The sequence below is a fragment of the Chelonia mydas genome, chromosome 25 (assembly GCF_015237465.2).
Source record: "Chelonia mydas isolate rCheMyd1 chromosome 25, rCheMyd1.pri.v2, whole genome shotgun sequence".
Taxonomy (NCBI): Eukaryota; Metazoa; Chordata; order Testudines; family Cheloniidae; genus Chelonia; species Chelonia mydas.
This window is the reverse complement of record NC_057858.1, coordinates 13,890,105-13,912,303: the sequence shown is the minus strand read 5'-3', so window position 1 is coordinate 13,912,303 and position 22,199 is coordinate 13,890,105. Positions and strand designations below refer to the sequence as shown.

At 55.6% G+C, this 22,199-nt stretch overlaps 1 protein-coding gene and 1 long non-coding RNA gene across 3 annotated transcripts in view; both read right to left on the bottom strand.

The window, feature by feature from the left end:
• Positions 1-7,252: 7,252 nt before the first annotated feature.
• On the bottom strand, positions 7,253-9,873 carry LOC122463837. The gene is made up of 3 exons (XR_006287478.1): positions 9,338-9,873; positions 7,492-7,585; positions 7,253-7,352 (listed from the first exon to the last, which is right to left on the bottom strand). It is a non-coding gene; the product is annotated as an uncharacterized LOC122463837 (long non-coding RNA).
• Positions 9,874-10,621: 748 nt separating this feature from the next.
• The window catches only part of MEF2B (myocyte enhancer factor 2B), a 38,384-nt gene continuing 26,806 nt past the window's right edge, over positions 10,622-22,199 (bottom strand). The window contains exons 6-9 of one of the 2 annotated variants that reach the window (XM_043535728.1): positions 19,980-20,125; positions 18,841-18,952; positions 18,350-18,458; positions 10,622-16,562 (exon numbers count right to left, since the gene is read on the bottom strand). In XM_043535728.1, the coding sequence (XP_043391663.1) occupies positions 16,250-16,562; positions 18,350-18,458; positions 18,841-18,952; positions 19,980-20,125 (680 nt within the window). In that variant the 3' untranslated portion in view covers positions 10,622-16,249. Of the gene's footprint in view, positions 16,563-18,349; positions 18,459-18,840; positions 18,956-19,979; positions 20,126-22,199 lie in introns of both variants that reach the window. The other variant, XM_043535727.1, reaches the window with a different exon arrangement.

The following is a 22,199-nucleotide window of genomic DNA, read 5'->3' as shown; positions in this document are numbered from 1 at the left end:
GGCTGTTTTCCACCATTTTAAACCCTTTATATTCTGCAACCCGAGACAGCGTCTTGATGCACAGTCAGTACCCAGCTCTCTCCTCCTGCCTAGAGACCCCACCTCCTGCACCCCCTCTTCCAGCTCCAAGCACATTGTTAACACGTGGCCCTGACCTCTTTGCCGCCCTGAGCGGCTGAGCTGCATTTCAGGCCCCCCAACCTGCCTCGCCCGTGCAGATTGGTGTGGAGTCACGTGCCCAATTACACACTCGCTTTACAACTAAGCGGGTCATTAGCGGACACAGCTGCCCTTTAGGACCGTTCCGGGCCTAGACTCAGCGCACGAGACCTGCCTACGCCCCCGGGATGGAGCCAGGAAGAAGGACTTTGGACATTGGGCTGTTTTCATATTTTAAGACCTATTTAATATGCCCAAATGTCCCGGCGCTCTACACATCAAGTCTCAACACCGCTTCCCTTCTTTTCAGACTGGATTTGGGAGTAAATTTGGAGTATCAGTGGAGAGCAGACAGACCCTTGGGAAGTCAGCTGCCTCATGTCCACAAACATCCTCATGGTGTAAATACACTTCGTTTAAAATAGGTCTTGATATCAACTAAACCCGCTGCTTTCGGGTTTGAACGGCGATCTTTACATGGGTCCTGAGTTTCGAAGAAGGAACCAAAGGGAAACAAAATCATTATCAATCCCGCCTCCCCGCAAGAACCAGGCTCTGCCATTGCGTCTAATGCGTCACGCAAAACACATTGATCTTTGGGGTGAAAACTCTGCCCCTGAAGGTCCCTGGGACAGGGTGGGGCCCATGCCTGGATGCTGAGATTTGAAAACCAATTGTGGGCACCCACATAAGTTAGGACACCGAATATTTTGTTCTCACAAAGGCGACTAGAGAAGGAAAAGCCACCCTGCCCAGGGGCGGCTGGTAGGTCCGATCCACCCCCAGGAACCAGATAGATCCCCGGGTCTCTCCAAGTTCTGTTGTAATATAAAATAAACCAACGCACGTGTGACACCAGATCCCCCGGCAAAGGCAGCTGCAGAGCGTAACCTGGACACAATCTACACACAGGAGAAGGGGCTCGGGTGTCGAGAGAGAGAATTCCGGAGTGGGGAGAAAGTTACAGGCAGTCCCGCTGCAAGTCACTTTTAGCGACTTTGCCTCCCCGGCCCTCATCCCACTAGCGATCGATGGAACATCTGTGATCTCGCACTACTCAGCCTGGTGCCGTTTTACCCGTCCAGGAACCTTCACTACCCACCTGGCCTGACATACGGACTAGACCGGAGCGCAGCTCAAGCCACTTCCCAGATTGGTCAGGAGCCAACGCGGCTCCAGAGGGCTTGGGGCTGATACCTGCCATATATACATGGCGTGCAAAAAACAACCGACCAGCCAATCCCTCCCAAGACCCTCCCTGAAGGAGGATGTTACCCTTCATTGCCTTTCCACTGAACCCCCCTCCGAAAACTGACCTCCTGTTGCGGGAGTGCTGAATGTTTATAGGGCGAGGCTCAACACTGGGTCATTTCTCTCTCGCTGTTCTTGTGTCTCCCTCTTTCCCCAGATCACATTGCAAGGATCCAGCCCTCCACATGGTCTCCGCCCCCCGTGTGCCCGAGCTGTCCCAGTGGAGGCCGTTATACATATAAGAAATAAGACCTTTATTTATTTTCAACCAATAAAGACAGTCCGACCCCTATTCTACTGTGGGGGGAAACTGAGCGACTTATCCTCTCAGCGATAAATAGATGAGGGTCAGAGCTGGCCAAATCATAGCTGTTTCTGAATTGCTTACGAGTGTATTTTTCATCAGATTACCTACTCCGCTACCTCAACGTAGCCTGGTCTATACATGCTGCCCTAAAGATCAGCATTCCCTGCCTTTCCTCATCCGTGATCTGGAATAAGGGTGAGAAGGGGATCATTTGAAAGTGCAGATCTACAGAAAAATAGCGTTAAACTGCGTGGCGATGCAACCTGCAGACCCCGGACACGCTGGAGAATATCAGGAACCTTGTCTGTACAGATCAAAGAGGGCAAAGGTATTGTTCCCCCAGTATCCTCACAACAATGGGACAACCTGGTTTCAGGACCGATCATATTCCAGGGAGCTGCTCATTGTTAAAATCCACACGCCTTGCAGCTATGTAACCGTTTAGAGAGCAAGGCAAAGTGCCAGATGTTAGATCTACTCCAGGTCCCTTTTATCGTCATGCAAAGATTAAAATTATACAGTTCAAACAAAAAGAACAGGAGGACTTGTGGCACCTTAGAGACTAACCCATGTATTTGAGCATAAGCTTTCGTGAGCTACAGCTTCTTCCAGTGCAGGAGGCGCATCTGGAAATACACCCAGAAACGAAAGAGAAGAAAGGAGACAGAGAGAAAAAACCAGATGGCACCTGGCAAAGATCAGCGTTATATTTAATCTTGCAGACCGATGTCTTTCCTGGGAGGAGCACAAACAGTGGGCGCTATTTCACTGGCAAATGACGGGAATTCGCTAAAAGATCTTTTGCTGTCTCCCAGCGACCCGCAGGCCCCCTGCGAAACACGCGCTTTGCACCTGCCCTGCTACGCGGGGAGGGATGTTACCTTGTACGGCCAGCCAACGCCACGCGAGAGATGATAAAAACCAACAAGCAAAACTGCAGCTATGGAAAAGCACAACCTGGTTCCGTTCAGGTCCTGAACGTGGGCGAACAAGAGGAATAGTGGGAAACATCTGTGTTTCCCCCATCATGTGCTGGGGTTAATTTCAAGTTAATATAAAGGTCATTTTTACAAATGTTATCACCTTGATTAGATGGATAGCTAGAGGGGGGAGCCTGGGGACGGATGGATAGCTAGAGGGGGTGTATGGGGACGGATGGATAGCTAGAGGGGGGTGCCTGGGGACGGATGGATAGCTAGATGGGGGTGCCTGGGGACGGATGGACAGCTCGATGGGGTGTATGGAGACGGATGGATAGCTAGAGGGGGGTGCCTGGGAACGGATGGACAGCTCGATGGGGTGTATGGGGACGGATGGATAGCTAGAGGGGGTGTATGGGGATGGATGGATAGCTAGAGGGGGGTGCCTGGGGACGGATGGACAGCTCGATGGGGTGTATGGGGATGGATGGATAGGTAGATGGGTGCCTGGGGATGGATGGATAGCTAGAGGGGGTGTATGGGGATGGATGGATAGCTAGAGGGGAGTGCCTGGGGACGGATGGATAGCTAGAGGGGGTGTATGGGGATGGATGGACAGCTCGATGGGGTGTATGGGGACGGATGGATAGCTAGGTAGCTAGATAGCTAGTATAAAAGAACATGCAGTAAGCAAAGTAATGCCAAGTTCGATGGGTAGCAAATATCCCCAGGAAATGGCTGTAGAGGAGATGCGATGCTGATGCTGCATTATTAAGTTTTACTTTGTTGCTCCGTCCCACTCTGAAGCAGAAACTCACACGATCCTTTTGAAAAGAAAAGAACCGTGAACCCCGGGTGGTTCCGCGCTTTGTTCCCTGCGCCTAGAACTGCCCAGGCTCCTCTGAGCCCAGGGGAGGAGAAGATACTGATTTTGTCTTGAGTAAATCTTGGCCCTGCACGTCCTTTTTTGAAAAATCACACGCACTGCCCCCGTCCCGTCCTTGGTTCCTTGCCCCGCGAGACGCAGAGGCTGCAGAAACGCCTTGGCACCGGCAGATTGTGTCTTTTGGCTTCACAGAAGACGCTTTAGTGGCCCTTGCTCTGTGTCCTAGTTACAGACAGACTGAGGTTTATGCTGGGGGGGGGGGCACCAACTCCCAGGGACGGACAGTAAAAAGCTTAGGCCGCAGCCAGGCCCCCAGTGGAGAAGGGCTGCGGCTGTAGGAGGGAGAGATCGGCCCAACAGAGGCGTGAGCTCTGCCCGTGGGAAATGTCAGGACGGGCATCGGTTCGTTCCGGGGCCCCGCTCGGCTTGGCTGGATTTTTAAATCCTCTCCGAGGCAGGATCCTTTATTTCCGCTACAAACGTAACGGTGCAAAATTCACACCCCTGCCTCCCCTTCCTGCTGGAGCTGGGTCAGGCCTGGGGCTTCCCCGGGTTCACACCCACACCCAGGGGCCGGGCCTCGAGTCCAGGGAGCCGCAGGATACGGCTCCGAGCTCAGCCAGCCTCAGCGCGCACAGGAGCACGCCCGGTTGCTACCGTCTGTATTTATTTATCGGGAGAGAAAAAACAATCAACCAGTTTGTAAATTTCATCTCCTCGGATGCTCGATAAAACCGCACCCGAACATCGCTTTGCAGGAGATTTGTCTTGATCTCCGCATGCAGGGGTCTGAGCAAAACCGGTTTGTTTTTTCACATTAAACCGCTGCGGCCCAGTCGTGGCTACCAGGCGACGTGGAGCGGTGGTGCTGTGTGTTCAGACACGAGTCAAGGTCCCCAGTAAATGGCGAATGTGGAATATTCTGTAGGAAAGGGATTTTCCTTAAGCAATTTGTTCTTTGAAGCCCTGTTCTTATACGGATTGTATCTAGGGGAAATGGACTGATTTACTCAGAAAATAAAACGAAAAAAAGGGGGAAGATTTTGGAAAATGCTTTTACGGGGCAGCTAGAAGGTCGTTTTGGAATGAAACTTTTGAAGGGGGGGGTCTTTATTTATTCTTTTAAAATATTTTCATGGGAAATATCAGTTCTAATTAATTTCTAAAGCTGCATTTAGAAAGACCAGGGCCAGGACAGCTCCAGGGAGACAGCTCTGACGATCAGCGTAGTCTGCTGTCCAAATTAATTCTGAAATTAACAAGAGACACAGAAAATGAGACCATTCCTTTAAATCCCTACATCTGCTTTTTTTTTTTTTAAACTGTCCCAGTTATCCCCACCTGCACTTAGCATTTTCCTAGGGAATTACATTAACCTGGAAGGCTCTGCAGGAATCACTTGGCCTTTCTATTTCTTCCCAAGCAAACACCAAATTTAGTTGCATAAAGACAAGCAGAAGTTCATTCCCAGGCAGATCCAGCTACCACACCTGCAGTAGAATCAGGGCTTGCAATGGAGCCAGGACAATTCACACCAGCTGAATCTGTCCCCTCCCTCCTCCCACAGGCGTACTTCTCTTTGGGACAGGTGCCAGCCAGGTCCAAATCTATACCCACAAGGCTTGGCAAGGGCAAACCCCAATAACATGACAATAGGTCTGCCAGGGGGGTTTGGGAAGAAGAAGGGATTGTTAATCATTTTGCACAATCCCATCAGCTCATGGTTATTTCTTAAAGGAGGGGGGAGTTTGTATCTGTGGCTGGGCCCTTTTTCAAACTCCAAAAGGCTTGCCCCAGAATTTGAACGTTTTGCTCCCTTAAGGATATTTTTCTGTAGTTGATTTTCTGTATTTTATTTTTTTTCTTCTCCAGAAAATCCCTGCTCTGGAGTGTCGAGAAAGGGGGTTTCTCCTGATATTAGCTGATGCATTAGGAATTTTATTGGGGGGGAGGAGACGATACTTTATTTTAAGATTCCCTTTCTGATCACTGAACGACTGATTGATTTGTCTGCACTCCTCACCCTTACTCTACAGCCATGGCTGGATTGTTTTGGGGGTGGAAGAAAGTGTAGCCATAACCCACCTCTCCCCCAAATGTGCTAACCTTTCCAGACAAGTTTGGACAGTCACTTTCCCATGGCTTTCCTCTGAGAAAAGTCCCTCAGTAACGCCTTGAATGTATCATTCACCCCCACAAAGCTGCTACCTGTTCTGAGAACTGATGGTTCCCCCCTCCCCCCCCCCACTGTGCAGGGAGAAGCTATTGAGGCAGGATTTATAGTGAACACACAGACACACCATTGTGTGACTTTGGCAGAGGGAAGTGTGAGGGGGTGTGTCTGTTCCGAGTGTCCATCCCTGGGGTGGGGTGGGGGAGTATCCATCCATCCCGCATCCTATCACAAAACCCCAGTGAGAACAAGCTTGGTGCATACAGACAGCCGCTCTGCAGCCCCAGTATCTGGGCGTCAATCTGAGGAGGTTAATGGGAGGACCAGTCATGGGAGGCAGGGAAGGCTGGGGTCTGGAGAGGGGTTTGTGCACAAGTTGGCTACACAGACAGCACCGTTTCCTCCACGAGATGCGAGACCCCTTTGCCCCCTTTGGCACAGCAGATGAGCAGGGCTTTGCTGAGGGACACAAACCCCGGCACCTGTCCCAGAAGGTAGCACCTCTCGGCGGGAAGCGAGGGGACAAACTGAGTAACCTCTTTCTAGGGCACCCCGGCCACTGGGCTCGATTCCCCTCGTGCCCCTCTTTAAACCCACATCACTCCATTGACTTCAACAGACGCAGGCCCACGGATTTCCTAGTTGGCCCACAGCCTGAGCCCATAAGGGACAATGGTAGCTTAGGGGCTGGAACTGCTGCCACACCCCCTGGCTAGAAGTGGTTTCCATCATATGCAAGGTTTACAGTTTACAGGCTCCCAGCACCCTCATTGTTCCAGTGCCCCTGATGGCAGCTGTCAAACGGGAACAGGACTGGGGCCCATCCTGAGCCTGCATGGAGACAAGCCCCTGCCACCAAGAAAGCAACTGCCTTCGGTTTCCCAGTGTCTGGGCAAACCCAGCATGGAAGGGAAGGTGGCCTGAAATTCAGTTCAAACATGGAGGGAACCAGCAGCCAATAACTTCCTGGGGAAATGTGAAAATTGCAGGAGCCAGACGCCTCCAACCATCATCACAAGGACCCAGACTGGGACGTTTTCTTGTGTTTAACAGCACAGCCCTCGCCCAGTTACACATCATTTTAGAATGAGGGTCCGTTTCACACAGCTGGATGTTAATTTACCTAGAGAAATCCAGGCGGATCCAGGCCTGTTGCATTGCTCTCTGGGTAGACCCTGCTGCTGGCAGGAACCACCTATATTTCACGTGCTGTTGTGTTTTATATTTTCAAGCCAGGATTCCTGCCCCCTTGGCTGGGTTGGAAGGATATCCCCCACCACACACACACGCCGCGGCCGCAACCGCTCCAGCACGCCATCTCGGCCTTAACCTCATTCTGACATTTCCTGGCATTCATTCCATGCCAGTAGGTTGCCATAGCAAATTTAAATCTTACAAACAAAACGAGGAGAAAAGCCTGATTAGCATATATTCAAATGAACCATGCAATAATGCAAACCATAAATCATGCAGTCATTGCTATTCAATCAGCGTCTCACAATTCACCCCGTCCCCCGCCTTATTCTGCCCCCCATTCCCTGGGTTTCTCAGCTTGCCTGTTAGCATTCGTCCGTCCCTTGCTGGCTCTGGAGTAGCTTTCCCAAGGGCAGCCCTGAGGGGTTGGCGGGGCTCCTGCTACACGAGCCATTGCTGCTCCTTATTTAAAAAAAAAAAAGTCTATGATTAGAACTACATTAGCAATGGGCTAAGACCCCCCCACCTCGGCCCCAGCCCTTCCCCTCCCCCCAGACTGCTGCCTTTGCCTACAAGATGTAAAAAGCAGAATCTGTCTCACCTCAAGCCATGAAGGCCCCTTCACGCACACATTTTGCAGCACTGAATCGTGCTAATCCAGTGTTCGGTGCATTACACCGCAATGGTGCCAGGGCCTGGGTGGGAGGAATGCACAGGAAGCCTCTGGTGTCCAATCTCTCAGGTGCTCATCTGGCCCCCCATCACCATAACATCAGAGCCCCTCACCAGCTTTCTTGCTTTTGTCCTGGCAAACCCCGGGGGGCAGGGCCGCGCTGGAAGGAAGGCCCGTCTCCTCCAAGGGGTGCCGAGCTGGGGAAGGGGGTAGGATTGTAATGAATCAGGATCCTGCCTTTTCTCCCAGGGGGGCCAGGGGCTCTTGTTACATGTGTCCTCTCCCCAAGCTCAGTGCCCTCACTCCCACCCGGGCTGAGGTGCGCTGGCTGGGACTCCTGTCTGGAGACATCCGAACGAGTTGCCATGGAGATGGCGGCTTGGTTGCCAGCTGCACTTTAGCCATGTTCATTCTCTCCCAAAGCTGGGGCCTGCCATGGCTACTGCTCCGGATCCCCGTTTCCTCATCTCACTCCCCCCAGCCCCTCTGAAATGAGCACGCCTCGCCCATGTGCCCCGGACGCCACACCCCCCGGCAATAGGTGTGAAAGCCTTCCCAGCTCTCCTATTCCATCTCCAGCTCCGCTCCTCTGCCTAATCCCCAGCCCTCCATCGTCTCCTGCAGGTCACCCCGTGACCTTCCCAGCCCAGTGCACCAGGCCATTGCCTTTCCTTCATTTACTGGCCCCCAGCCACTCAGCGCTCCCTGGCCCACACTCCAAGTTATCCTCGTCAGCTCGGCATCTGGGACAAAGCATAAATGGGGCTACTTCCATCCCTACATGCCTAGTCCACGGCTGATGGATGCAGGGTTGAAAAAGCAAAGGGGAAGATGCTGCATCAGTGGCTCCTGGGTGAGACGGGTGAGCCTTTTCCCCACCCAGCTGTCTGGAAGGCCTCTGCTGTTTGGTACCAAGGGTTTGGAATGGCTTTGTGTTGATAGAGCCAGCCCTGAGCGAACGGACTTGAAATGAACTAGAGTTTGGGGCTCTCTCTTCCCTGCCTGGTGTATCTGCATTCTACCCTCCCAATGCATCCGTGGGGCAGGGGCTGCATCTCTGGGCCTGGCATGCCACTGACCGCTAATACACAACTAATGTCTGAGTGCCATTTGCAAATCAGCTGAGCCCGTCTCCCCTGCCAGCAGCTGAGTGTGAAAATCCAGCCAGTTTTACTGGATCACTTCCAGCCTCACTGGGAATAAAGATTCTGCATTAAGAACTTTGCCTTATGTATCATTGGCTGAGTAGACTCTGCCCTGGTCTCCCTTCGCTGGCTGGGATCTGGTGGAGAAGGGGACAGGGGAGTTGGCTGATGGGACACACACACACACACACTCACTCACACTCTCTCTAAGCCAATTCACATTCAGAGAAAGGTTAGCACTGTGACAGGTGTGCACAGCCTTGCCCAAGTGTAACAGAAGCCATGCCAACTTCCTGGGACCCCCCGCCCAAACATGTGAGCCAAGACGTATTCCAAGCAAGGAACAAAATTGAAAAATCCAGCAAGCGATTCATTCTAGGTAGGCTGTCACTGGTTACCGCTAACGAATGGATTCAAAGCGGCATTACAAGTTTAGCCAGCATCCCTCGCTCTCTCTCTGTCTACACTGCACTGTTTGTAACACTGCTATCCTGGTGCTAGCATTAAAGCAGCATCCCAGACACACAGCATTTGAAGTCCCCCGTGCCTTCCATCCTGTCTGTACCCTCTGTCTGCATCCTGCTGCATTTGTGGTGCAGCCAAAAGCAGGAACCCGTCATTGTCCTCACCTGGATCCCTGCCTTGGCCCCGTCCAGAAGGGACGAGAGTGAGGTGCATGCAGAGTCAGACAGACTGGAGTTTGCCGTGTTGGCAGGCTAAGAACCCTTCTGCACCAGAGCTCAGTTAGAACCGACAAGTCCTCCTACACCACACTGAAAAACAACTCCTAGAGTGGCTTGACTTAGTGAGGGCCTAAGTGTTATGGAGTGGGACATAGGAGGTCTGGCCTAGTGGGCAGAGCAGGTGTCCAGGTTGGGGAATGAAGGCTAAGGGTCAGCACCAGAGTCAACAGCCAGTTACTAGAGCCAGGGGTCGAGCCAGAGTCAGAATCAGGAATCAAAGCCAAGGGTCAGCACCGAGGTCAGATACCAAATGCCAGAGCCAAGGGTCAAGCCGGAGTCAGGGTCAGAGCCAGGACTGGTCACAGAGGATTGGAGGTGAGGCACAAGGCAGGAGGAGAGGCAAGAATCGAGCCCAGATCAGGAACCAGGCTGGTGGCAGATGCAAGCAGGGTCCACTGCAGCCAGAAGGGAAACCACCTTGTTACCTGGACAAACTTCCTGTTCCGCCTCCTGTCTTAAATAGCATAGTTGGACCAATCAGCGGAGCCGGGCGATCCTCCAATCAGAGCTCCCGCAGGTGGTGCCTTGGCATCACACTAAGAACCATGGGATATGCCCCCAGAAATCCTAGCACATGATCAGGGAGGTCAGACTAGACCATCACAATGGCCTTGGAATCTATGAAGGGTATTGCCGGACCAGTGTGGACATGTCTACATGGGTGTGACCTGCATGCAGCTCCGCCATGTGGCTGCTCATAGCCAGCCTGGTTAACCTGCGCCTCCATCCCCAGTGCCTGAAGCCAGGTAAACTCTGCAGTGAAGAGCTACCCGAACAAACCTAAGCGGGGGAAGGGACAATCCACCCAGCTCAGGGCTGTGCACCATGTTCGGGGTTTGGTGCCCATCACCCGTCTATCGGCAGCATCCAGTCCTGATGGGCCAGCAGTTTGCTACATCCTGTGCTAGTTAGTTACACCACAGCCACGGGTTAGAGCCCTTCAAAACATGGCACGGACTTTTTGTGATGAAAGCTGATAACTTTTGAACAAAATGGGTTTTTTCCCTCCCAACCCCCCTCCCAGTCCAATGCCCCACCCCCTGTCATGCAGTTGTCACACACGAAGTCTGCAGGGGGAGGGTGTTTTTCAATGAAAATCCACATTCTGCAAAAAATAAGTAATATTTTTTTTTGCATTTTCAATTTTAATTAATTTTTCCCCCCAGAAAACAAAATACATTTCCAATCAACGGTCACCATGCACTAAGTCATCTTGATAGGAATCTGCTGGAAATCTTGGGGCTCTTTCTTTCTCCCAGAGATCAAAATTAAGATAATCGATAAAATCTGAGTCTCCTGGGCAATTTCATCTTCTGATTTCAAGATTGCTTTGCAATTCTGCGGTTTTAACACCGCCCGCTGCTCAGGATAAGCTCTTGGCTACTGTGCGCTCCCCTGCCTGTCTGTTGCATCCGCCTGTTGTCCGCAGATTTATACAGCAATTTGGGGTAGGGTCTGTATCTGCTCTATGTTTGTACTGCACCTGTTTGTACTGCGGGGCTTTGGCGTCTAGGTTCTACCACAATATCATTATTAGGCTCAGAGTCACTGGCTGGAGTTCTCTGGCCTGTGTTATGCAACGGGTCAGACTAGCTGGTCTGGAAATAATATGAATATTGCATATGAATATTGTCATTCTGCTGGTTTCAGATGCCCTGGGTAACGAGTGAGGTGATGCACTGGGCTCAGCTTTGGGTCCTCTCTAGCCACGGGATGTAAATTCTATGGGTCAGTTGGTGTAAATGAGTATAGCTCAGGATAATACTGATTGACACCAGCTGAGGATCTGGCCCTAGCTTGCTACGTTCGGATTGTCCTGGGTTCCCGACCATCCGAGATGTCAGCAGAGCTCTCAGCTTCTGCCAAATCTGGTCTAAGGATTTATGTCAATCTCTGGGTTTGTATTAAACTCCACAAATTCTTCCCAGGATTAATCCTCCTTCTGTGTTTTAATCTCAAGGTACCATTACCAATAATCTATTCATGAGTCACTCGGCAGATTGCAGGAGAGAAATGGCCGAATTCGCATTTTAAAGTATCCAGCCCTGATCTGACAGCCATGTCACCCCTGGTGTGAGCTGCTGCCACACGGGATGGGTTGTCATCTTTAAAATTTAATCAGCGCAGGGAGGGGCCCAGTGTGCGTGTATGAAGAGAGACGTGCTCTCCACCCTTCCAGGGGCTCAGCACATAAAGGCTGCCAATGAACGGGTAGCAGCGTGGGCTAGTAGATAAGGCACTGGGCTGGGAGTCAGGAGACTTTCATTCTAATCTCAGCTGTGCCTCTGACGGGCTAAGAGACCTTGGACAGATCACTTTGCTGTCCTAGCTTCGTGTCTGTTTAGAACCTAAGCTCTCTACCATGATACAAATAAAACCTGGGCCTCTCAAACTTTGCTGTCATTGGCTAACAGGGCTGGTGGAATCCCAGCGTTGCATCTGGAGCACGGGTGCCATCAAAAATCACTGGTGCCGAAGCTGTTGCGAGGGGTTGCTGTATGTGGTTTAAATAGCAACTACGCTGCACTTCCCCAGAGCTGGTTGCAGTTTGGTGGCTGGTGAAGTGGCCATGTGTCATATCAATGTATCAGGGGACGTGTCTTCTGCCTGACTAGACCAGATTCAGCAGATGCAAAGGAATACATAAAATGAGCTCAGAGACCTGTTCCAGTTATAATTTCGATGATCCACTAAATAATATGAACTCTTTCTGTTCTTGTAGCCTCTTCTGTCTGAGGCTTCTATGGCACTTTCCAAGCACTAACATCATGGCAGTCTTCCAGGTGTCAGTGTTATTAACCCTCAGCCACAGATGGGGAAACTGAGGCACCGAGCAGTGAGGTGACTTGCCAAAGTCACAGAGGACGTGTCAGCAGACCCAGGAAGAAAACCCAGGTGTGATTCCTTGGCCTGTGCTCTGACCACACGAGCATCCTGCAATGTTAGAGCTATGAAGATATTCATACTAAGCAATTCTTCCTCCGTGGCTTTTTTAACCTGTTCTGTACACCAACGATCCTTGGAGGGAAACCAGGATCTGTAACTCCGAATTATATCAACTGAATTGCTTGTGCCCAGACTGAACCCAGAACCTTCTGGCTGGGATGGGTGGTGGAACAGCAGCTGTGGGATCAATTTAACTCTCCCGCACCTCCAGCAGCCAGGCTCCTGCTGTCCTGCCAACAACCACCCCAGCCCGGTGCCTGCACAGTATGGAATCGCTTCCAAGGACATGGGGGGGCGGGGGAGAATCTAGTTTTGCAGGCAGAGGTGGCTGGGCTGCGCAGCCCCCTCCAGCAGAGCACTGACAAGGAATTCTGCCAAGCCAACCCCCATTTCCAAACCTCTGACTTGTGGGCAGAGCATGGAGCCTGTGAATTAACCTGACAATCTGCTGACCCTCCTTCTTTTATGGACGCAGGAGATAGGACACCAGGCTAGGAGGATAAACTCTGCCCTAAACCTTCACCCAACACGTTACTGAACCCGAGCCAAATATTTACTGCAGTTTGGCAAAGTTTGGTTCAAACTTTGTTTCTTCTGTCGTTTCTTTGTGCTCCAGGCCATGATGGGAAGCTCAGGGGGCCAATCGATGTCCCATGGAGGCAGGGTGGTATTTCCAGCTCCGTTTTACAGATCTGTGAAGTTTGGAGAAGCAGCCAAACTTCTAAATGCTGATTGAAACAAGCCGCAGAGGCCCAGGGTGGTGTATACGAGTGAACACAGCAGGGTTGAGTTTGACCAAGGTAGAAATGCACCATTTTCACACAGAAATTGACATATTTTTGGTGGCCAAAGTTCAAATGACTGTTTTATGATGTTGATTTCATGTTAAAAAAAGAAAAGAAAAAAAGGACAATGGAGAAGGATCCAGGTCTGGCTTGTCAGGGGCTGGGGCTCATGCCTTGCAGGGGGTGCTGCAGGTCAAGACTGCAGTGCATTGACAGAGGTAGGGGGAGGGAGCTGCATAGCTGGTCAGCCTGGCGGGGCATCACAGAGCTGTGTGGGTCAGGCTTGAGGGGCACCAGCAGAGCTTGGGCAGAACCCTGAACTGGAATAGAAGCATGGCTGCAGGTGAGGGGGGACCCCAGGGCTGGGATAGTAGGGAGATGCTGGGCAGGATTGAGAGGCCCTGGCACAGCTGCAGTGGAGGGAGCCCAGGGCTGGACTAGTAGGGGGCTACAGGGCAGGACTGAGGGGCATGGCGGGGGGGTGAGGGGAGCCTGGGCCTGGACCAGCAGGGGGACTGTGTGTCAGCACTGACGGGCAGCAGCAGGATCGCGTGTGCAGCTCAGCCTCGCTACAGGTCAGGGATGGAGGGCAAGCGGCTTGTGCAGCAGCTCTCCCCGCCCGCAGCCTTGGCTCCCCCCAGGACAATAGAGGGTGACCCTGGAGAGCCTGTGGAATGGGCGCCCGGCTCCATCCTTTCCCAGGTGCGGCTGGGACCAGGGCTCCCTGGGGTCACGCCTGGGGCCGGACACTGAAAGTGGCCTGGAGAAATCCCGCCCTGAGGAGCTCCAGCCCCCCGAGGCTTCCCTGCCTCCAAGAGTCGCCCGGGGCTGCCTGAGCCAGCGGGCGATGAAGGAATTGGGGTGTCAGGGCACCAAAGCTCAGCAGACAGCGACATCTGGTGAGCAAAGTGAAGAACTGCAGCCAGCCCAGAACAAGCCCCATTGAGCCCCTGCGGTCACCACTTCGGACGCCCCATTCAGGTCCAGACGCCCCGCCAGACTCGTTTTCACCCATGCCAGACCCGGGCCGCGGGACGTTACACACCGAGTGATGGGCCCGCTCCCCACCCGGGCTGGCCATTCTGCCACCACATCACTGAACTGCTCAGGTGCCAGGCCCCGAGCCGCTCAGCCCCTCTGCACCCCATGCTCAGCCCTCTCGGCTGCTGCTGAATGTCCCGAGTGACAGGCCTTGGCCTCTGCCCTGGGGGCAGGGTCTGTGCTGGGCCTGAGTGCGCTGGGACATTCTGCAGCCGTGGGGCTCAGCCGTTTGAGGCTCAGGACCCATTTGAAACCTTGATGGCCTGTTGCCACCCAGTAAATAGATTTAGCGTAAAAAACACCTTGCTTAGTAACTCGTTCTGACCCAGGATCGATCATAGCCCGTCACTGTAATAGGTACTAAACACCACAGCGGCAGCTCCTGTCCTGTGGGGCTCGTGGGGCTCGGCTCCCCACTCTGTTGCAAACTCTGGGGTCACAGTGTCGCTCAGGTTTGGCCAGGCCAAATTTGTGTGAGTGGCGTGGCGACCTGGTGCATGGGGTTCCAGGTTTCAGTGACCCAGGGCCATGAATGCCTGTCCCTTGGCTTGTACTGGGCTCTACTGCTCTGGGCACAGCAGAGCTGCTGTCCCCTTGGGCAGGCCCCTGCATCACGCACGCTGGCCCTGACACCAGCTTCACCAGCAGGGTGCTGTAACACAGAACATGCCCATCCCTTGGGAGTCCTGGCTTCCAGAGCAGGCCCCCAGCTCTTCACAACACCCGTCTGTCCAGCACTAGAAAGAGAAGCAAACGGGGGTGCTAGGCTACGGCAAGCCCAGCCCACGAGGGTCTTGCTCCCATCCTGCCCCACCCCCGGTGCCCTCAGCCAATAGCTGGACGCTCCCACCTGTGTCGCCCCCGGAAGTATTTGTGAGAAGTGGGGTTCGGTGCCTGGGAAATGCAGAGATGCCAGGTTACATCCCTGGGGCTGCCCAGGGCTCTTTGTGACAGTCAAACACGCCCCAGGGCTGTCAGCGCCCCGCCGGTCTCCTCTTCCCCCCCCCCCAGCCCCCACATTCAGGTGCTGTTAACTTGATTGTGTGGGAGGCGGGGGGGAGAGGAGAGAGGAAACCCACCCCACCCCCCACGCACCTCACATGCCGTTCTTCCAGCCAGCGTTATCCCAGCCGCTTGGGCGATAAGATCACCCCGGGGGGCCGGACAAACCCAAATCTTTATTGGCTGAACCTGCGGCTGGATATAACATAATAAATAGAAAATAATCCAGAGTGGCACCTGAACACTGCGAATCCCACGGGGGGGGCAGCTCTAACGCAGACCTTCCCAGCCTGCGCTGCGCAGGGTTAAAAGGCCAGTGCCCCCCCCGCGCTGGCACGCCACGGCTGTGCCCCAGTGGTGCTGCACTGGTGCCAGCAGAAGGCTGGAAGGTGTTGACATGGGCATGGTTAACAAGACAGACAGGAGCTTCTGAGGCACCTGCAGTTGGTCTGGGGCATTAGGAGCAGAGGTGGGGGGCAGGCGAGGGCGGGGGGGGTGCCCCTTGCTCACGGGAGCCCCAGCCCAGCTCAGAGGAACAGACCTTCCACCCAAACATGCAATTAACATGAAATCAGAGAGTTGGAGGGAAAGAGGGTAGGGATGTATTTCAAACTGAGAGAGGGAGCTCCCCGTGGGCACTCTGAGCCCAGGGGATTCTGGGGCAGGGCACCAAGGGGGTCACCCCACAGGCACTCACAGCCTATGGGGTTCTGTGGCTGGGCAAAAAGGGGGCTCCCCCAAGCACTCATAGCCCATGGGGTTCTGGGGCTAGGCAGCGAGGGGGTCTCCCCCCAGGCACTCACTACCCATGGGGTTCTGGGATCCCCCCGCCTCCCGCAGCACTCAGCCATGCTCTGTGGTGCCACCTCCTGCCCTGTGGGTGGTTGTGGCTGCAGGGGACCCCAGAAGAAGGGTACAAGTGCTTCTGAGCAGAAGAGGAGGCATGGGACAGACTGGGCCTGCCACTGCTGGTACATACACGCAAACAGCGCGGGCGACCCCCCACCCAGGACAGCCGGCCCCACTATCTCTGCCAAACGTCCGTCACTTGCAGGCGCCGCACCGGGACGCCCCCCTGCTGCTCCTCCGCCAGCGGCCGGGACAGGACCAGTGGGTAGTGATAGGCCTTGGCATACTCGTCTCGCTGGGGCGGGTCCCCGGGCCCTCTGGGGACGTCGCTGAGGGAGGACAGGCCGCTCAGGGAGTGCTGAGGGGTGGCCGACCTGCAGCTGACCACTGGGGAGACCCGTTCGGACTTGATGCTGATGGCCTGGTGCTGGGGAGAGCTGCTGGGGGCTGGGGCTGCCTCTTCGGTGGGGAGCCCTCTGCCGGCCGCCCTGGGGAAGGAAAGAGGAGGGCGTGAGCCAGGCTGGGAGCCAGAGGGAGACTCCGAAGGAGGAAGCCACCAGGGGATCTCTTGGCCCCAAGCAGCTGGGTTGTGGCTGCTCTCGGACTCCTGCCTCCGTCCCAAGGCAACCGGAACTGACCCGCTCCATTGACCAGGATTCGGAGCTCTCCCTCATTGGCTGGGGTTGGGGGGCAGGGGGGAAAGTTTGCCGACCTTTAAAAAAATGTCCTCTTATGCCTGGCTGCATTTCCCACCCCCGCCCCACCCCCGCCATCTCAGGCAGGAAGTTGGACTGCAAATAGCCAGCCCCGCAACAGCCCATCTGCTTGTGGGGGGAGGGGGCATTTCCCCCATTTAATCCCCTGGCTCAGGAATGGGGGTTGCTGACATGCTCCCTCTTGGGCTTTGCACTGGGGAGCGGCTCCTCTTCTAACCAGCTGTGTGTGGGGGGCGATCCAGTTCCCTCCCTACAAGAGCCACCAGCAGGGTGACCCCACAAGCCAGGTTAGTGGGAGGTCCCCTTTTGTCCCCGCCCACTTTGAAATGTCTCATGTGGCCAGCGTGCTGGCAGTGCCCGCTATTCCCCCTGGGCCGAGGTTCCCACACGCTGCCCCCCTGCAAGTGCTCCCCGGCTTCTAGCAGGAAGTTGCTGCCCATAGCAGCCCTTGCAGATAGGGGTGGCCCGTTTGTGCCCGTTCTCTGGGCAGCGTTGGTGCCAGGGAGACACTGAGCTCCACCAAACACGTCTCCCCCAGCAGCCGCCAGACACTAACGACTTCCTCACTCCTGGCCGGAGCTAGATTAGAACTGGCGGCCCACGAGGTGCAACCCACTGGGACACCAGGTTCCCAAGCGCTTCCCCCACCCACGCGCCTGGGAGAGCAGCTGGGAGCCTGGCTCAGGCGGTGGGGGGCACCGTCCCCTGGGCACAGCCAGTTTTAAATAGGCTTTGCAAACATCCCGGACCTGCTGGGATAAGGCGGCAGGGGGTGTTCCCAGGAGCGGGGCTCGCCCGGAAGCCGGGGGCTCCGGAAACAAACCAATCCCTGGGCATTTTTCTCCCACCCCCGAACAGGGCCATCCGTGCCCAGCTGCGATCGCAATGGTTTGTTGGGCCCATGCCACAGAGTCGCTGCTCCCGAGGCCTGGGGCAGACGTGGGTCCAATTTCCCCCTGGGGACATCCTAGCTGAGGAGCTGGGAGCGGCTGCCCAGGCTGGGGGAGCTGTGCTGTCCTCTGCGTTCAGGGAGAGGGCGCTTGTATCTGCCAGTCCAAGCGTTCACAGCACAGCAGCCAGAGCCACCGGAAGCTGCAGCCGGCCGCTGGCGGAGCGGCCCCCTGCCAGCTCCCTCCGTTCGGCTGCCAGTGTCCGGAACACGGCTAGTAACAAACTCCCGGTGGGGAGCAGGCAGAAGGCACCAATCTCGTCGCCAACCCATGCTGAGCTCCTGCCACCAGGTGGCACCAGAAGCTACAAGGAGAAGGCGTCTGCCCAGCCTGTGTCTGGGTTTTACCCTCAGAGCGGGGCTAGGGCTTCACTGGCCAGCCCTCTGGGGACCTGGGACCCAGTGTTGGGAGCGGGGAAAAGAGATGGAGGAAGAGAAATGGGGAAAGGGAGAGGGGGGATGCAGTCGTGAAGATCTAACCCCTGCACCCAGCCCTGCTGGCCTGTGGGGAGAGAGGCTGGGGAAGGGATGGGAGCCCAGGCTCCTGCCCCCCAGAGAGAAGTCCCACTCAGCCCCCTGGCCGAGGCTGGGAGTTGGGCGTGGTTCTTACCCTAGCGGCAGGTGCGCGGAGGTTGCCATGTCTCTGTGGTGCTGCCAGGAGGCAATGGAGTTGGGCTGGAGGTAGCCAGGGTGCGAGGAAGCCTCGCCGGGCCCGTACTCTGCCAGTGAGAAAGCAGACGGACATCAGGAGGAGAAGGGCTAACGGGTGAAAGTGGAGGGACCTCCATGTCCACAGCCAGTTTACACCTGCTGTGTCGTTTACACCAGGGCTGAGCCCATGGGAGAGATTCCAGGGGCACGGGGCTCCCATCTGGCCATTTGGGGGTGCCTGGCTCCCTTCCCCAGGGTGTCCAGCAGCCACCGCAGGCTGAGGTCATGCAGTGAGTGAGGAGCACAACCCAGCTCAGCTCTGGGACGGGGATTCCCTGCAGGGTCATGGGCGACCCAGATCCGAACTGCAGCCCCTGGCTAGGTGTGGGGAGACATCTAGGTACTGGGTGAGCGGGGGCGTCAGGCTAGGAGCTATCCACCGGGGCCTACCTGCTTGGCTTGAGGAGAGGAAGGGGAAGCCCCCTAGCCCATGGGCTGGCATGCTGCCGTTGCCGGCGGGCAGCACTGGGCTCACCGTCTGCAGGCCAGGGTAGAGCGATCGCTGCTGAGACAAACAAGCATCCTCTGTTCAGGCTTCCAATAAACACCTCGCTCGGGTCCTTCCCCAGCTCCCCTCCACGCCACTCTGACCCCTGGCCCGCAATCGCTTCCCTCCTGAATGGCTGAGTGTTTTCCTCCATCCCCTCCCATCTCACCCCCCGGAAATGTCCAGTGTGCATGGGTGTGCAAGGCCGTGTGAGAGTGCATGGGCGACTGGGCATGTGCGTGACCATGTGCGTGTGAGTTTGTGTGAGCATGACTGGGCATGTGTATCTGGCTGTGCAGACAGGCCTGTCTGCATGCATGTGGCTGGGTGAGTGTGCAATTTGCATGTGTGTGCCAGACTGTGTGTGTGCCTGAACATTGTGAGTGCAAATGAGTGAGTGTGAACTATGTCCCCAAACTCTGGGCTATTTCAAAGCCACGGTTTCATCACTGACCCTCTTCACCCCCAGAGCTCCAAGCTCCCCATAGAAGGGGCTGCCGGGCAGAGATCTGTTTTTTTCCCAAGGGAGCCTTGCTCCTTCCCCCTCCCGCTTCCCCCAATACAAACCAAAAAACTGGGGATCCCTAAACTACTTGCAAAAGGAGTGCTCAGCCCCCTTACCCCCTATGCACACCCTACGCTCTGACTCCTCTGCACCCAGGGGGGCAGGTTCTCCTCTCACTCATCCGCCCAGTGCTGGTGCAATCCACCCATGCCCATGGAGCGACTCCGGATTTACCCCCTGGCAGAGCCGCAGCCTGGCTGGAGCATCCTGAGATCTCAGAACAGTGCCCTCCTCCTGTTAACCCTTCCCTCTCCACTACCCCCTTGACAACCTTGTGCTGTTCCTCCTAAACCCAACACGGGAGCCTTCTGCAGTGCCAGCCAGGGGCCCTGCTGCCTGGATGGTGGGGGAAGCTGGAGCACAGTGGGCAGCTCTCAAGGGATTTCATATATTAAATACAGCCTCTCACAGGCATCTGTATTTCGGAAGGACCCTTCCTAGACCCTCGTCACCAGACGCACTGAGTGTGGCACTTACCGCTGATGTCAGATTACTCCTGGCGCTGGACAAACTGCTGTGGACATCCATCCTGCGGCCTTCTGCCCCTAGGTAGAGCGGGGGAGGGGTCTTGGTAGCCAGGGCTCGGTTCAGGTTGCCATGGGAGAAGAGAGGGTAGCCGAGGCCTAGGCAGGGAGAAGCAGGCAAAGGTTAGTGCATCTGGGAAGCACTGGGGTGAGAGCCCAGCTCAGGGAATGGCAGGTGAATGCACTGGAGTCTGAGATAAGGCACAGCATAGCTGCGTGCCCCCCTCTGGGTATGTACAGCGCCTGGCACAGCGCGCTTTCTTTCCTATGCATAGTCATAAGGATAACACGCCTTGAGGCAAATTCACCCTTCAGAAGTGGGCTCGAGTGCACTGAAGGCGACGACCTTGTACGTGGGGCATGGCCAGAGAGATCTCCTTCCGAGCAGGGTCGTGTTTAATTCATAGCTACTTTTCTATGTCCCCAGCTGTCGTCACATCCAGCCTCCAGCAGAGAAGAGATGCCACTTGAGCAGGAGGATTGGTTATAAAACAACCTAGGAAGGCGGCAGAGCTGCCAACTCTGGAGTCTCGCAAGACGTGGTGGTTTTCTTAAAGACCCAGCTCCGGGAGTCAGGGGATTAGGTGAGGCTCTCAGCTCTCCTTAAAAAATATAAAATGTCTAGCCCTGCTGTCTGTGGAGAGAAGCTGGGAACTGTGACCCAAACGCAGCCCAAGGGCTCAAAGAGAGAGAACACTCCCTAAACCCTGAATCACTGCTTGAAAAGTCTCACGATTTTTAAGCCAATCTCATGATTCATCATTGTTAGATGCTTGGGGTTAGTGATACTGGGGCTGGCACAAGGAGCCTAGGCAGGACTTCAATAGTGCCCAGGCCCTGTGCCAGGCCTCTGCACAGAGGTGAACGTCACCCTTGGAAGGCAAAGGATTCTGGGAGTCCCAGTCCAGATAGCAGAAGTGACGCCCAGGCCCTTTGGGAGGAAGCGGATGCCGTCTCTTGGCCGAGCCAGGTCGGAAAGCCCTGAGTTCCTGGAGCGGCGCCTGAAAGCAGGGCCACTCATCTAAGAAGTGTGTGTGAGGGGAGGGAGGTGGGAGCTTGGCGGAAACCTCCTCTGCTTCTGTGACTGCAAACCCACTTCCTGAGAGAGGCCGGGCCCCGGGGCTCCTCCGAGCAGCACTGCACCTGGTCTGTGGCCGGGACACCAGGGTCAGGTGTGGGGGACATGACGCCGCCAGCAAGGAACGGAAACGATTTGCTAAAGTGGGCCCGGCTGCTGGGCTCTGAGCCTGGGACTTGCAGCCCTGCTCAGCGGGCAGCACTCATGCCAGGCTGGCACTACATCCCCATGGCAGGAATTCCCAGGATCTTTGCTTCCCAAGGGTGGCAACCCCCCCGCCCAACATGTGCAGACGTAGAATGGGCAACAGTGCCTGCTCTCTGCCGCCCGTTCCTCCTTATCCCCCGTGAGCTCCACACCCAGGCCTGCTTTGGGAGCTGCTACCCCCTCTGCACTCGTCATCTCGCCCGCCGAGGAGCGATGGAGCCCTGCAGTGGTGGAGGGCGTCACTCCCCGTGCATCTCCCACAAACACCCTGATTCCCTGCTGGCCCCAGGGCAGACAAACACGTAGGAAGATGGAGAGAGCTGCTCTCGGGAACAGAGGGCAGCAGGAGCCAGGGTGAACCCCCCATCAGCTGCCCCCACAACCAAGGCAGAGGAGAGGGTCTGGGGTGCAGCAGGGCCCCGCTCTCACGGCTGGTTGACAGGCTCTGGGGGTCTCAGTCCAGCACCCAGGGACAAGAATCCACATCACATAGGCCCCCCTCATGACTGTCCTCTTGGCTGGCAGCCCCAGCGCAGAGGCCAAGGGCTGGCTGGGCCCGTCCAGACCGGGGCCGAGGGCTGGCAGGGCGGCGTGGGAAAAGTGCAGCGCGATCCGGCCCAATCAGCTCCCCTGCCACAGGCCGGGTGGTTGGAAACCTCCTCCTCGGCGCACATTACATCAGACCTCCCTGCACGCAGCGAGGGCCCTGCACAGATCACACTAGCCCCGCCCACGGAGTTCGGGCTCCAGCATTACGTGACCGCAGCAAAGCCACATGTTACCCACCAACACCCTTGACACCCACCCCCCCTTTCCCCTCACCCCCACGCCCGGGGAGTTTCCACTGGTCAGCCTCAGTCACTTTTTCCAGCCGACAGTCACTTCCAA